This window comes from Brachyistius frenatus, unplaced genomic scaffold (assembly GCF_029030835.1).
Source record: "Brachyistius frenatus isolate BFR_SWC_R1_liver_20210118 unplaced genomic scaffold, ASM2903083v1 Contig_61, whole genome shotgun sequence".
Classification (NCBI taxonomy): domain Eukaryota; kingdom Metazoa; phylum Chordata; class Actinopteri; family Embiotocidae; genus Brachyistius; species Brachyistius frenatus.
Genome location: NW_027210660.1, coordinates 2,106,712 through 2,120,946, shown reverse-complemented (window position 1 = coordinate 2,120,946; position 14,235 = coordinate 2,106,712). Strand labels below are relative to the sequence as shown.

The 14,235-nt window shown below is 40.0% G+C and overlaps 2 protein-coding genes across 2 annotated transcripts in view; one reads left to right on the top strand and one right to left on the bottom strand.

Moving 5' to 3' along the window:
* The window catches only part of ece2a (endothelin converting enzyme 2a), an 85,953-nt gene extending 83,006 nt beyond the window's left edge, over positions 1 to 2,947 (top strand). The window contains exon 4 of the mRNA XM_069706256.1: positions 459 to 2,947. Coding sequence (XP_069562357.1) covers positions 459 to 749 — 291 coding nt within the window. The 3' untranslated portion in view covers positions 750 to 2,947. The remainder of the gene's footprint in view (positions 1 to 458) is intronic.
* Positions 2,948 to 8,469: 5,522 nt separating this feature from the next.
* camk2n1a (calcium/calmodulin-dependent protein kinase II inhibitor 1a) lies at positions 8,470 to 11,558 on the bottom strand. Its single transcript, XM_069706226.1, has 2 exons — positions 11,049 to 11,558; positions 8,470 to 10,358 (listed from the first exon to the last, which is right to left on the bottom strand). The coding sequence occupies exons 1-2, from the start codon at positions 11,215 to 11,217 to the stop codon at positions 10,288 to 10,290; spliced, it is 240 nt and encodes a 79-aa protein (XP_069562327.1). The 5' UTR covers positions 11,218 to 11,558; the 3' UTR covers positions 8,470 to 10,287.
* Between the last annotated feature and the right edge of the window lie 2,677 nt (positions 11,559 to 14,235).

Here is a 14,235-nt window from a genome sequence, read left to right as displayed (position 1 = left end):
AACCTGCAAGCATTTGTCTATGGTGAAGTGCATTTTAAATTCACAGAAATGTTTCATTGGAATTAATATTAAGGTATGCCTAAAGGTTTTGGTGCACTGATGTTCTAAAGGTTAATACCACATAACTCAAATGCCCACTTTAGATTCTGGCCTGGGACCGTAGTAGCATGTCAAACCCCCTTTCTCCCCTTGGCTTTTGTTTGTCTACAATGTTGACCCTCAAAGAATAAATTAAGTCCCAAAAAGTAATCTTAAAAAAATAGCCAGAGATAATTGCCAGTTCTTTAAATCGACGGATCTACCATATGCATTATCTGTGTTGAAACAGGACGCACAACATTCTCAAATAATTCAACAATTGGCTGTTCACTTTGCAAATAAAATTGCTGGTCATGATAGTGGTGTGTGTTAGTGATGATGTCTCCTAATAACCTGCTTCTTTTTTGTCCTTCTTGTAGATCAGTCGCTGCTTGAAGCCCGGGGGACGGTTTGTCTCTGTCAGCTTCGCCCAGCCCTTCTTCAGGAAACGCCTGTACGCTCGCACTGAGTACGACTGGTCAATCAAACATCACAGCTACGGAGATGGCTTTGAGTATTTTGTGTATGTGATGACCAAAGGAGAGAAGCTTAGCCCAGAAGATGCAGCTCTAGAGAAAAAAGTGCTTCAGGACACCAAACATCCTCCAACTGGAATCGCCACAACACAAAACGAAGATCAGGAAGACTTTCTGTCTAATATCGACTTGTAAGATGACTGGAATATATGAAGAAATCTTAGGAGTGCTTTATCCTTAAGACGGCCTTTATATGTGAGCTCTATGCCAAGATAATGACTTGAGAAACTCAAACTTCTCCACATTCACAGACAGAAAAATGTTAATCCAAATTTCTAGCTTACTTTTATTATATAATTATTAAGAATCATTACTAATTATTTTAATGATGTTCCGGATAGACAGCAGATATTCAAGTGGACATCTTTTATACTGGATTTAGACTACACACGTAGGACTGAAATCCTCTTTTACATTGTGTAATTTCATGATAAAAATTCACATCAGGACACATTTTCTGTCATTTTAATTGAGAATTAGATTACAATCTACATTTTTAAATAAATTGATCATTTAAATACTTTCAAGAAATCACTATATTTCACCACAGGGATGCTCAAATTGATGCACATACAATAATCTGAAGTTTTTCTTCCCAAAGGGAGGAAACAGGAGCCAGAACAACAAAGATATCATGTTTGAGAATATGGCGTGTCTAAACAAAAGTATTTTGCAATATCTTCTATCGAAAAAAGTGTCTAATAGAAACGTGTAAGTGCCAAAAAGTAATAAAACAAATGCTCCCCTAAATAACATTCTCCCTTGGATGAGAAAATAAGTGGAAAAGCTTTGAATCATGGAAATGTTCCAAATCCACATTTCCCATGAGTGAAAAATGTCTTACATGTGACAGTCACGTGTCATGTCATCACATGAGTTTTTGCATATGTGAAATTCAGGTGTTTTTTTTCTGTAGAGGACATCACCTTAAAGTGTCTCACTGTTTTAAACTAGAGAGAAAATAATAGCGTATTAACTACCTACTATGTAGCACCGTAAATCTTTGGTCTTAATCGTAATGATTGTCTCATAATCACGAGAAAACTCATTCTTGTAATTATGATGTACCTTTGTCGTATTTGTACACACTACGTCATAATTATGAGATAAGGAAGTCGTATTTGTAGATATGAGATGCACCCCCAAAAGGTTTTATTCGTGGACTGCATTGTATTTTCATAAAATACGGCAGGAAAAACTAATAGTAAACACTATTAGTTAACAAATCAATCACCATTCCACTTTATGTTTTTAATGTTTTTATGATTGTATCATTTATACAGTCAGTTTTATTGCGATAGCTTTGGGAAGGATTGTTCGCCAGGTTAACTGTGACTCACTGTGGTTCCTCTTCTGTCTGTGTCATAGTTTTCCGCCTGTGCAAACGATCAGCTTCTCCTCCTCTTGTTCAGTTCATAATAGAAACTTTTATCATTTATAAACCCATTTCACATCCCAGTGTAATGTAATGTTCTGTCTCAATATATTTCAGGCCAGCTCAGCGGTCTCTGGTTCTGTAGTGCAGTACCAGTCTGCCAGTGTTACGCAATTTGCAAGACAAACCGGCATGTCTAGACAAGGCACATAACAGCAGCACCAGCCTGCATGTAAAGTCAGTGCTGAAGTCAATTTGTTAGTCAGAGTCTCCCCCTCTGTTGGCGTTGTCTGCGTCTGTCCCACATCTGCTTTAGATTCCAGTCTAAAGCTGCTAATGGAGATGTTTGACGCACTGGTCGACCATGTCGAAGTGCGTGTGAGCACATAACATGTAGATCCAAGTCATAGCTCACCCTGAGTGTTATTTGTTGAGGACACATGAGATTGAGTCTCAGTCCTGTGCCCTCTGCTGCTTAAATATAGACCAGGGAGGGGAGAGAGAACCAGGCGTGCAGACGGGCAGGCAGGAAGGCTGGTGACTGGAGGGGGGACCACATTAATAACGTAGAAATCATTTATTTTTAATTCTCCACTGAGATCTAATTACCGCCTATTTTTAAGACTTGGGGAAAAAAAAAAAAAAAGGTGTGTGATTTTTCAGATGGCTCTTTCTTTCCATTACTTTCTGCTGGAGTAACATGATAGTTTGTTCAACTTGTTGAACAGGTGTTGACAAAACAATCTCGCCACAAGGTCTGATTGATTTGTAGTCGGTCCGGAGCTTTTGATCACATTGCATGATCTTCCTGAGTTCTCCCAGTTGTAATGGGATTGACTGATTCAACATGTTTGTTAAAACATGTTCCCTGCTGACTTTTTAGTGCTTTATGTGACTTTTAAAATAAAATATGCACAAAATGGCTACTTTCATTTTATCATGCTGAAACGTAAGTGTTCCAGGTCCATATTCATCATTGCTTAATAATCCATGTAAAAATAAAGAAACGGATTTGTTCTTGTTTGTAGAGCTACATACAGGGTTATATAAATGATAAGGTAAAATACAACATCATTCTATTACTTTGTTCTAACTCAACTGTTTAGCTTTGCTTGCTTGCTCACTTTCTGTTTGTTGGTGGATAGGTGTGGACTAATCCATGTGTTTGACAATATCATGGGTAACTTTAGCTCAGGTTGCGCGTAATCACCAAATCCATAAAGAGCAGAGTGTTACTGAACTTCGATACCATCCAAAAACCAGCTACTACACATTGTGGAAATACGACAGAGTGCGTGTACTAGTCATTAACAGGGGCTTTTAAATGTATCCTTTAACCCACAAACTAATGTAGTTAGATTTAATAATGATGTGCTCTCTGGCAGTAAGTTTTGGTTGTAAGTCGTAAGTCATTACTCTGACATGCTAACAATTGCAGCACAACGTTTAATTATTTCCTTCTTCAAAATTTCAGTCAACATAAAATCTCACCACAAGGTTCAGTTAATAGCTTTTCTGGAGCTGTTCATTTTGTGGTAAACTGGACAAACCCCATCTGCTAAGGAATATACAGTCAAACTAGAATACCACCTCGCAGTTGTATGCCTCCACCGACCAGTCAAGCTGCAGTTTACATCCATGTTTGACTCATAATACATGTAGTGGACACTTCAAAGAAATCCTTATATAGAATCCTTATATATCTTTATATATAGTTAGAATATAGATATTGCTGCAAGGAAGCTACAAATTCTAAAACATGTTCCATGGAAATCTTGTATACCAGACAGCACAGAAGATCTGTACAATCACTACAGTTTCAAGACTAGTGTCACCAATTCAGTATATGACTAAAAATGAGATGTGAGTTATGGCGTTGTGTTCAGAAGAATAGGACAGTCGTGAGGTCACAGTTGCCTCGACCTTTAACCACCAAAATCTTTTCAGTTCATCCTCAAGTCCAAGTGAACAAAATCCACATAAAACACATTGGATAGTTTTCTTGCTATTATCTGGATTCCATGGTGACAAATGAGTGCAATGCCCTAAACTACCTGACCAGGAGGATCCACGTACAGTGTGGCTCCTATTAGCCCTGGCAGGGTGGAGGACAGACAGCTGCTTATGTAAGACTTAGATGGCAGTGGGTTTGATATTGACTGGGGAGGCTGTGGGGGGGAGGGGGGGTCAACCAGCCTCTCTGCAGCACTGGGACAAAACACCATTTGATGGATTCAGCACTCTGAGGGTGGGTGGAGGTCAGGGTATGTCCCTGCTCATGGACAGTTTTCAGCTCTCCTGCTCTTTTTTTTTTTTTTTAACCCAAAAGGATGATGCCCTTCTATCCACTTCTTCCGCATTCAGACTTAGTTTAGTTTTACTTCTATCAATATATGAATATATTAAAACTCAGCAGTTATATTTTCAGCTCCTTTAGGCGGACTGACTGATGTGCAATGGCAGAGACCCCGACAGTGAGATTTAACTTGACAGGACTTACATTATATAACCACAGAGCAGGGCACAGGCTTCCTGCAGGAGAGGGTTGTCATCATTTTGTCGCAAACATAAAACCTGTCTTCTGCTTTCTTCAGCTGATCACCATTGTTATCCAGGTGTGTGTGTGTGTGTGTGTGTGTGTGTGTGTGTGTGTGTGTGTGTGTGTGTGTGTGTGTGTGTGTGTGTGTGTGTGTGTGTGTGTGTGTGTGTGTGTGTGTGTGTGTGTGTGTGTGTGTGTGTGTGTGTGAGTGAGACAGAGAAAATGGAGCCAGAATTTTCTCTCCTGCCGCTAATTGTCCTCCATGCTCTGTTGCCCAAGGGCAGCAACAACACTAATCTACTGCATGCTCAATGCCTCTCTCTCTCTCTCTCTGTTTCTCTCTGTCTCTCTTTTATTCTCTCAATCACTCTTCTTCTTACCACCATCCTGTCTTTCTCTGGAAGCATCATTTGGTCCTAAGTGTTGTGTGAGGGATCATGCAAGTCAAGAGGTCTACTGCATACTTCTACAAACATTTCTGGGTTTAATCTGCCACATTTGTTTGAACTAAATCACGACACAGCACCGCTGCTTGTTTGCATTCAGCCGAACTGTCTGCTTTACTGCACTCAGCTTCTTCTGTGATTTTTAGAGGGAAGTTTTAGTTTCATACAGCTGTTTTTATAGTTTTATACTATCATTCCTGTTGTTTGGTATTCGCCAAATTTTTGCTGAGGTCTGAGACTGCAGCAACATTATGCAAAACAAGTGAGAGAGGGCAAGAAAAGCGAGAGCTCAGACAAGCATACATGATTCAAGCAATCCCCAATGTTAGCCAGGCTTATATGTGACATGAAAGTAAAGCAAGCAGTCAGATTATTAGACAATTTGTTAGTGGTAAACATCCTCAACATGTGAGCCTCCAAAGAACCCTGACTTGTAATTTTTGTTTCTTTCTTTCCAATTACCAATTAAAGGAAAGGGTAATTTTTACATGCTCGTTTATTTATGACAGAAAACATTGTACATGTTTATTAAAAAGTTGTAGTAGAGGTTTTCGAGGCAGATTTTATTACTTCAAACAAAACCAATGTCTCCAGTGATTGTGCTAAACTTAGCTAACTGCCAGCTGCCCAAGCTTCATATTTACTGTACAGGAGTAAGAGATCCATATGAGAGACACAAGTGAAATGTTTTGTGTGTGTGTGTGTGTGTGTGTGTGTGTGTGTGTGTGTGTGTGTGTGTGTGTGTGTGTGTGTGTGTGTGTGTGTGTGTGTGTGTGTGTGTGTGTTGCAAACTAAATCTTTTTCATCTAGATTGTTAGAGGAGTCTTTAACCTGCAGCTAATAAGCATATTTCCCAAAATGTTAAACTGCTTTCCTAAATTTTATTATCAAAGACGTGAATGAAAAGAACAGAGCTTATTGTAGGGACTCTGTTTTTAAATGACACTTATTTCTCAGGTGCAATTTCTCGTTACTTAGCACCCAACATACACAGTATTGATTCATTTGTGATATATCAGACATCCCATGAGGTGCAATGAGGTTCTGAGACTGCCCCTGTTGCACAGGAACGCAGTGCAGCACCGTGACGTGCACGGAGCAGGAGAAGCTGTAAGCCTCGAGAGTAAGTATGCCAGGTTATGTCGCTTGATCAACATCAGCATCTGATGTTACACGTGTTTTTGTGTGCATTTGCGATTTCATCATGGACTTGAGCAGAGAGCGCACATCAAATAATATGTCAAACTCGGGCGATCAGTGACAGAGACCTTGAAATGCTTCAGAAAGTGTATGGCAGTGAAACCATGAGCCGGGCGATGTGTGTTTCCGAGGGTTAGAACACCACTGTCAAAGACCGAAGAAGGCGTATCAGGTCAGGGGCAACCAGGTGGCTTTTCTGTGACAGGATTGTGCATCGTGAATTCATCCCCCAAGGTCAGATTGTCAACAGCGAGCTCTGCTGTGACATTCTGAGGCGTATGAGGGAAGACTTTCCGCGCAAATACCTGAACTAAAAACATGTGCAACTCGGGTGCTGATGTTGATCAAACGACATAACTTGGAATACTTGCTCATAGCTTCTACCTGCTCTGTGGAGCTGGGAGAAGACACAGTATGTCAAGCCGTAGTTACTGAAGAGCTTGCAAAGGCTTTGTCCATTGTAATGAAACAACACAGAGGCATTTTAGCCACATAGATTACTTGTTTGCCTCATAAATCCATGTTTGGTCCAGTTTTCTTTAGGGAATTTAAAGATGTTAACTAAAAGATAAAGGGGAATGTTATCCTTTAAGACTATCGACTCTAAATCACTAAACATTTTGATGTAGGCTTTTGTTTGTGTATGATTCCTGAGCATGAAATGGTTGGAACATTATGCATTTGAATACAAATCTTCAAAGGCTAATAGACGCACTGTTTTGCAGCACTATTGATAGTCAATTCACTGTAAAAACCACATGTACACGACACACTCGTGACAAGGTGAAGAGTGTGAAGCGGAGCCGACACAATTCAATATCTGCCCAAATATGTCAGTCCGGGTCTGGACTTTCAGTGCTGACCATTACTGTGAAAACTGTGATTGCCCATGGCCTCAGACAGCCACACACACACACAACCCCTACAACAACAAAAACAACATGATCAATATCTGTTCATTCAGTGCAGTGCTGATGTTATAAGGAGAGTCAATAATCTCGCTGATGGGGAATGTGGATGGTTACACTTGTGATGCTTTGTTGATGTTCTTTTATAAGAGTGAAGTGCATTTCAGAATAATGCCGGGTTTGGTGTTCATGTGTTGTTGTCAGAACATGTGTCTTTTTATAGATGTGCCCTGGTACTGTAGATGTTTTTTTGTACAAATGAAAGCGTTATTATCAGATATCTTTCCAGGAAAATTCAAGTGTGATCACAAGGAAATTCATTTTTATTGAGTTATCAAACCTGAACAGAGGTTTGTGTCTCACAAGTGATATCAACTGACACAATTTCCTGACAGTGTTGTGGTTTACCCTTTTTTCCAGCTGACAGATTTACCTAATTTCACAGATCTCCTGATGTAAATAAAACAAAAAACTGTGATTCCCAGCCTGTGATATCTCTCCCTCTACCTCTGGGGGTACTACTAAAGTTACCAGAGGGAAAGAGTGTGAATTGGCTTAGCTAATAATGAAGAAAACAACATATAGAAAAGCAACAAAATGGAGAAATGGTTCAGTTTCTGCCACTATTAATGGTTGTGATGTGAAATCAAACTTGATATGAAGAAATAAGAGACCCAAATATTACTTAAATTCAAATAGAAGACAATTAATTATTCTACTGTTTTGCCACAGATGGACCGAAGCTACAGTCTTCTGTCTTCCATCGAATGTTGTTGAGCAACAGATCTTCCCAGCTTTCAGGGGGGAACAGAGCTCAGTTTAAAGGGCTTGATGAAGCATGTTGGAAAAAAACAATGTAATAAACCACAGAACATGTGCAGCCTCTATTTCAATACCTTCGCACATAATGGTTTTACATGATACACAGGCATCAGAGTTGGAACTGAAGTGAGTGTGTACACGCCTGTGGTAGACTCTGCGCGAGAGCTACTGTACAGCCAGACTTTGACAGATGACCGTGTGGCCAATCGTGGCTCCCCAGGGGTCCGTGATATAATGTTTTCACTAGTATAGGCCTGCACAGAGCTGTTTAACAGCTTTATCAGATGGATCACTGTTTCTTCCCCGCTCTGTAATTAAAGATCAGTATTTACTGTCACTAAGGTGATGGCTACTGATTCCAAAGGCTGCAGAGGCCTCTTGTTTTCCAACACTGCAACGAAGTGTGTTCTGTTGGTTTTAAAGATAATCTTTCATCGTTAATGTGTTGCAATGATTGGCCCTCATCCACAGCACAAGCCCACATTTATCCACCGCTATCTCATTGTTTGTTATTATTCTGATCAGCCAGAATGTCTTTGGACAAAAGCCAGCTCAAAGAATGACATTAACATTTTCTTTCACCATTTATTCATTCACCAAATACAGTGAAAATGGCATCATAATATACAATGACTCATTCTTAGAATGTCATGACATTTTTGTTGCTTTTTTGCTTCATAAAACAATGTTTCATTATTGAAAATATTAAGGTTTCATGCACAACAAACCATATCAAGTTTCTTTAAAATAATGGTACAAAATAAACAAAATTAAAAAACAAAAACTGTAATGTCCAAAATCGGTCAAATAACAACGTGTTATTTGAAGATACTCGTAAACAGTGCAATATACTCTAAAACTGCCATTTTCTAACAAATTCATCAACGAAGCTCAAGTCACAGTATACGATTTCTTAATAATAGTTTAACATTGATGTGTGCAAAAACCCCAGACACATTCAGTTAGTCTTTAAAAAACGCCCAACCTCTGATATAGAATGAGACCAGTCCACCAAAAATCGAATTTGCCTCTATGAAGCCCAGTCTCATCCTGTATATCCTCTCTGAAGTACAAATATTTTTGTTGATGAATTGTAAGACGATAGACTAGCATATAATTTAAATAACAAATATTTAGATATAAAAATACAAATATGACTCTTGTTAAAAAGAAGCGTGCCAGGGTAAGAGTGGTGGCACCTGTGTTGGCACCGGAGTGACAGTTCATGCAAAGAGATGGAGAAAAACTTTAAATTCGTAGAGGACAAAACACAAAGAATTGCAAAATCAAAATAACCAAATTATAGAGAGCATTTTTTTCCCATCAATTTCATGACTATTATTTAAAACATTTACTATAATCTCTACATTTCTGCTGGCCTCTGTAGATATCTGAGCATCTGAAAATGCAAAACAAAACAAAACAAAAACAAAAAAGAGAGGAAAAACAAAAAGATATGTGCAGGTGCAAATCAGCTACATGAAGGTGCCAGCGTGCACCTTTAACCACTGATGGTTAATGCAAGAAGAAGAATGTAGCCTGTCTTTCAGTTTAATCTGAGGCCTAACGCTGTTTAAGTGCCAAAATAAATGGGGTTCTACTACAGAATATATTAACATTGCACCATCCTCGGATATATGATGCTTTTTTTTTTTTTAATTCTTTACATACAATAGGTCTCCTCTATTTAGTAGACTGGGTTGGTCTGTTCTTAAAAAGCAGTAGCAGCAACAGGAATGCATTGGACCAGTGCTGAAAGGACAGCTCCCTTGAATGCACCCTCGCTGACCGAATCAACAAAGCAACGCCTAGAGGAGGGGGGAGGAAGAGGGGTCGTCTGAGAGCTTAGCCTACCTACTGTACAACTTATTGAAATAGGGCTGGGATTTTTAGCTTCACCCTCTTGTTGCAGTATTTTGTTGCTTACAGCGCTTTTGGAAAGAAAAAAAAGAGACGGTCGTGAAGTAATGACAAGTTCATCCATCATTAAAGTCAGCAGAGGATGAGATACAGAGCAGTGTCCGCCATCTCAACATCTTGCTGCGCCGCAGTAGTTAAAGTCGGGATTCGTTTGGAGAATTGCCAGCAATCCCATGATAAATCTTGGTCTTTTCCAGAGTGTCTCTCTCTCTCTCTCTCTCTCTCTCTCTCTCTCTCTCTCTCTCTCTCTTTCTCTCTCTCTTCATCACTCTTTCTTCATCTTCCTCACATCTCTTCCTTCATCCATTTTCCCTTTTTTCCCCGTTGCCTCCTTTCCATTTCATCATCCCATCCTCGCTTCGTGCCGCCGATTTTTCTCCCTGCAATCCTCGAACATGCACAGCCGACAAGTGCTTGAAATCGGTGATCAAAATTAAATGAGTCTACAAGGCATCGTTCATGTTTAAACGCCGGGTGAAGACTTGTCTGTCATCCCCTTCAGGACCTCGTCTATTCGGTCGTCCTCGATGACCACTGTAGGGAGAAAAGAGGAATAGGATGTTCACTGAGACCATAACAGCTGAGATCCACGATGAGATTTCTGTAACACCCCTATAGAACATGGTTTTCACTGCAGGTCACGATTTCATGAACTCTTATTTATCGCATATGAGGGAAGGGCATATGTCGCGCACTGGATAACCGAGATAAGTACGCACAAATGTGACTGTAGTGCGTCTGCAGGTGACTAAATAAATAAAAGCACTATTGCAAATCCCCAACATCGACGATGGCGCGCACTTGGTGAAAACAAGTCATTCCCGGGAATGGCGACGAGTCAGGCTTTTATCCTTCCAGTTCAACCGTATTGTTTGATGAGAGTAACACGGGGTGTGTCTGCGTGAAGATAATTTCTCGTGCCTGAATGTAAACAGCTTGAACGCCGTCGACAGCCACTGACCCTTGTAACAGAGACGTATTATCCACATTGTGGTGCATTTTGAAAGCAGGAGTGATTGAACTTATGTCGAGTAGGCTATTCTAGAGACAATAATGTGAATTTAAGTAGACTTTATTCACACTATTGTACTAACTGTAAGTACTTTGCAGGGCTGCACTATTCGTATATTTTGCTCATTTTGCCTCGCATAAATAATTCTACACGTGTATCAATCACAATGACATGCTTCCTAAGTATGAATCCTTTATTTAACAATCCTTTACCTCGCTTGGCTCTGCCGATCTGTCCAAGCTTTGGGGGTCTTTTCGCCTGCGACGAAGCGAAAAAGGCGCTTGTGTCCTGCAGTCCGCAGCTAAAGGACATCTGACTGACCTCGCTGTCCGCCCCGTAGCCGCTCATTTTCCCCTCGTTATATGGCAGTACCTCGGACATTGTGGCACGACGGAGAAGGATCACCAGCGTCTCAAAAGAAGTAGATAAAAGTCTTCCTCGGTGGCTGCGTGCTAAGTACAGATTCCTCTTTGTGCGAGTTGCAGTGGTTGTTGTGTTTCCTGCTGGGATCCTCTCGGTGTGGATGAATGGTGTGAGCTCCGGGTGCTGTTGTGGTCTCTGCGGTTTCTGGATGTGTTGCAGCTGCAGATAGAGTAAGTGTGTGTGAGTGAGTGTGTGTGTGTGCGTGTGTGTGTGTGTGTGTGTGTGTGTCAGAGAGAGAGGCAGAGAGAAAGCTGCGTTCGCCTGTGTTGCTGGCTGATGTCTGGCGAGGGAAGTGGGAGATCCCGGGATCATAAAGGAAACCCAGGCAGAACGGTGAAGTCATCCATCCGGGTTTGCAGCGCAAAGGTGTGTGTTTGTGTGAGCGAAGGTCCTCCGAGTGGTAGAGGAGCAAGAGTGACATCAACAGGCGAGAGATGAAACTGCTCGATACTAAAGCAGCGTTGAGGCTTGAAGACGGAGGCTTTTCTTCAGGATGGTTATTGTGTGTATGATAAAATCAGTGCATATCTTAGCTTCATATTTCCTGTTGTAGCACATAATGGTCCACAATCTAACACAAGCCTCTATTATTCCTTTCTTAGAATGGGTGATAACGTGCGTTTCTGAAGCAATAGACATTTCTTTGCATAGTAAGTCAGAATTGAAACTCAAGACATTTCCTCACTGTACCGAGGTACAATTTTGAGGTACTTGTGCTTTACTAGAGTACATGTGTAAACATGTGAAACAACAATTTCATCCCATGGAAATTTATGTTTTTTTTATATATATATATATTTGGACAAGAAACATTTGATCCTCTTATACTGTCACCTCAAAGCACGAGTGTTTTGGGGTTTGTACCTACTGGTTGGCAGAGACCTTCATCTGTGGAGTTTGCAGGTTCTCTACGTGCCTGCATGGATGTTGTCTTAGAGTATTCTGGCTTCCTCCCACAGTCCACAGACATGCCTGTCTAAATTGATTGGTGATTCTAAATTGGTCAAAGGTGAGAATGCAAGCATAAATGTTGGTTTATCTTTCTGAGATGGCCCTGCGATGGACTACTGACCTGTCCATAGTGCACCCTACCTTTTACTCAATGTCAGATTGGAAAGACTCCAACCTCCCGTGACCCTAAAGAGGTTATATGGATGGAAGTCTGATGTGGCCTAATGCCTACAGATTAAGGACATATACTTGAGCAACATCACAAGGAAAATTTGTTTTTTCAATCATTTATTCACTAAGCTATCAACAAATGTAATATTCTTCTGTGGAACACCCCTGGTATCAGAAGTTAGTATGACCCCCATCAGCAGAAATAACTTCTTGTAGGTGCTTTGCTTATTTCTCCAACAGTCTCTGACATCAGCTTTTTGCAGATTTTGACCACTCCTCCATGCAAAATATTGTGAGTTGCAAGATGTTTTAGGGTTTTCTGCAATGCACGCTGTAAAGCACAAAATCTGTGCTTTGACAAAGCTTTTCCAATAACCTTCCATTTCTTCTTTTTCAGTCACTCCTTGGTGGAAATGCTGGTGTGTTTAGGATCATTATCCTTTTGAAAGAGCCCCTTATGTTTTTACTTCAACTTTCAAACATTATCTTCTCACATTGTCCTCAAGCACTTTTTTATATGATGCAGAATTCATTGATGAATCGATGCCTGCAAGCTGCCCAGTTCCTGAGGCAGTGAAGCAACCCCAAACCATAACACTTCCACCACTGTGCTTCACAGTTAGTATGAGGTTCTTCTCCTAGAAAGCTCTTTGTTCGGAATCAAAAATTATTGGAATCACACCTTCAAAACCATAAACTTGTTGTGTCAAAGTACCCGCATTTACAATCAGAAAGAGGCTGCACAAATTTGACCTGAATGGGAGGTGTGCCAGGAAACAGCCTTTGGTGTCCAAAAAGAACATTAGAGCAAAACTACAGTTTGCCAATGAAAATAAAGGCAAAAATTGATTCAGCTGTCCAGAGGACATTTTTGCCTTTATTTTCATTGGCAAACTGTAGTTTTGCTCTAATGTAAAATAAAGGCAAAAATTGATTCAGCTGTCCAGAGGACATTTTTGCCTTTATTTTCATTGGCAAACTGTAGTTTTGCTCTAATGTTCTTTTTGGACACCAAAGGCTGTTTCCTGGCACGCCTCCCATTCAGGTCAAATTTGTGCAGCCTCTTTCTGATTGTAGATGCGGGTACTTTGACACAACAAGTTTATGGTTTTGAAGGTGTGATTCCAATAATTTTGCACATCCTGTACACTGAAGGTCAGTGTATAAAGTTTTCTGTGTCTGTAGGAGAGGGGGGAAAAACGAAAAAAAAAAAAAAAAAAAAAACTAATGATGTCCACAGGATTATCTCAGTTTGGGGACAAAGGCTAAAGCCTACATTACAAACGGGGGCGCCTGTCTGGCCAAACGATTCAAAATCATAAGTGCAGCTAGTTGCATTATGGGACAAGCAGGATCCAGATTTGGAGAGTTTACAGAGAAAACTCATGAAAGCTCAACCTCTGTTTCTTAGATTATGGCCTTTAAAAAAAAAAAACAGTCTCTTGTGAGTAAGGTAACTTTATGAAGGTGCAATATTATGTCACTAAAGTATCCCTTTAAAGTGTCCTCGCAGCATAAATAACTACAAATACAGACGTATAATTGCATAAATAACAGGTATAAAAACTGGAAACATTAAATCCCTTTAGGTTATATAATATATCTAATATATATCTAATATAGCGAGAAGAATGATTAACATTTCTCATGATGACATCATGTATGTCATAAACTTTCTACAGTAAATAAATATAATTAAAAACTTTATTGATAATTTGTAAATATTTTATTTATAAAAAATATATTACAAACTAAAATATAAAAGGTTAAAATCTCAGAAATCATAATGTGGTCCTGGTTCTGTGCCAGCAGAAAATATATGAATGGTTCAGGTCAGCACTGATGGGACCAGTG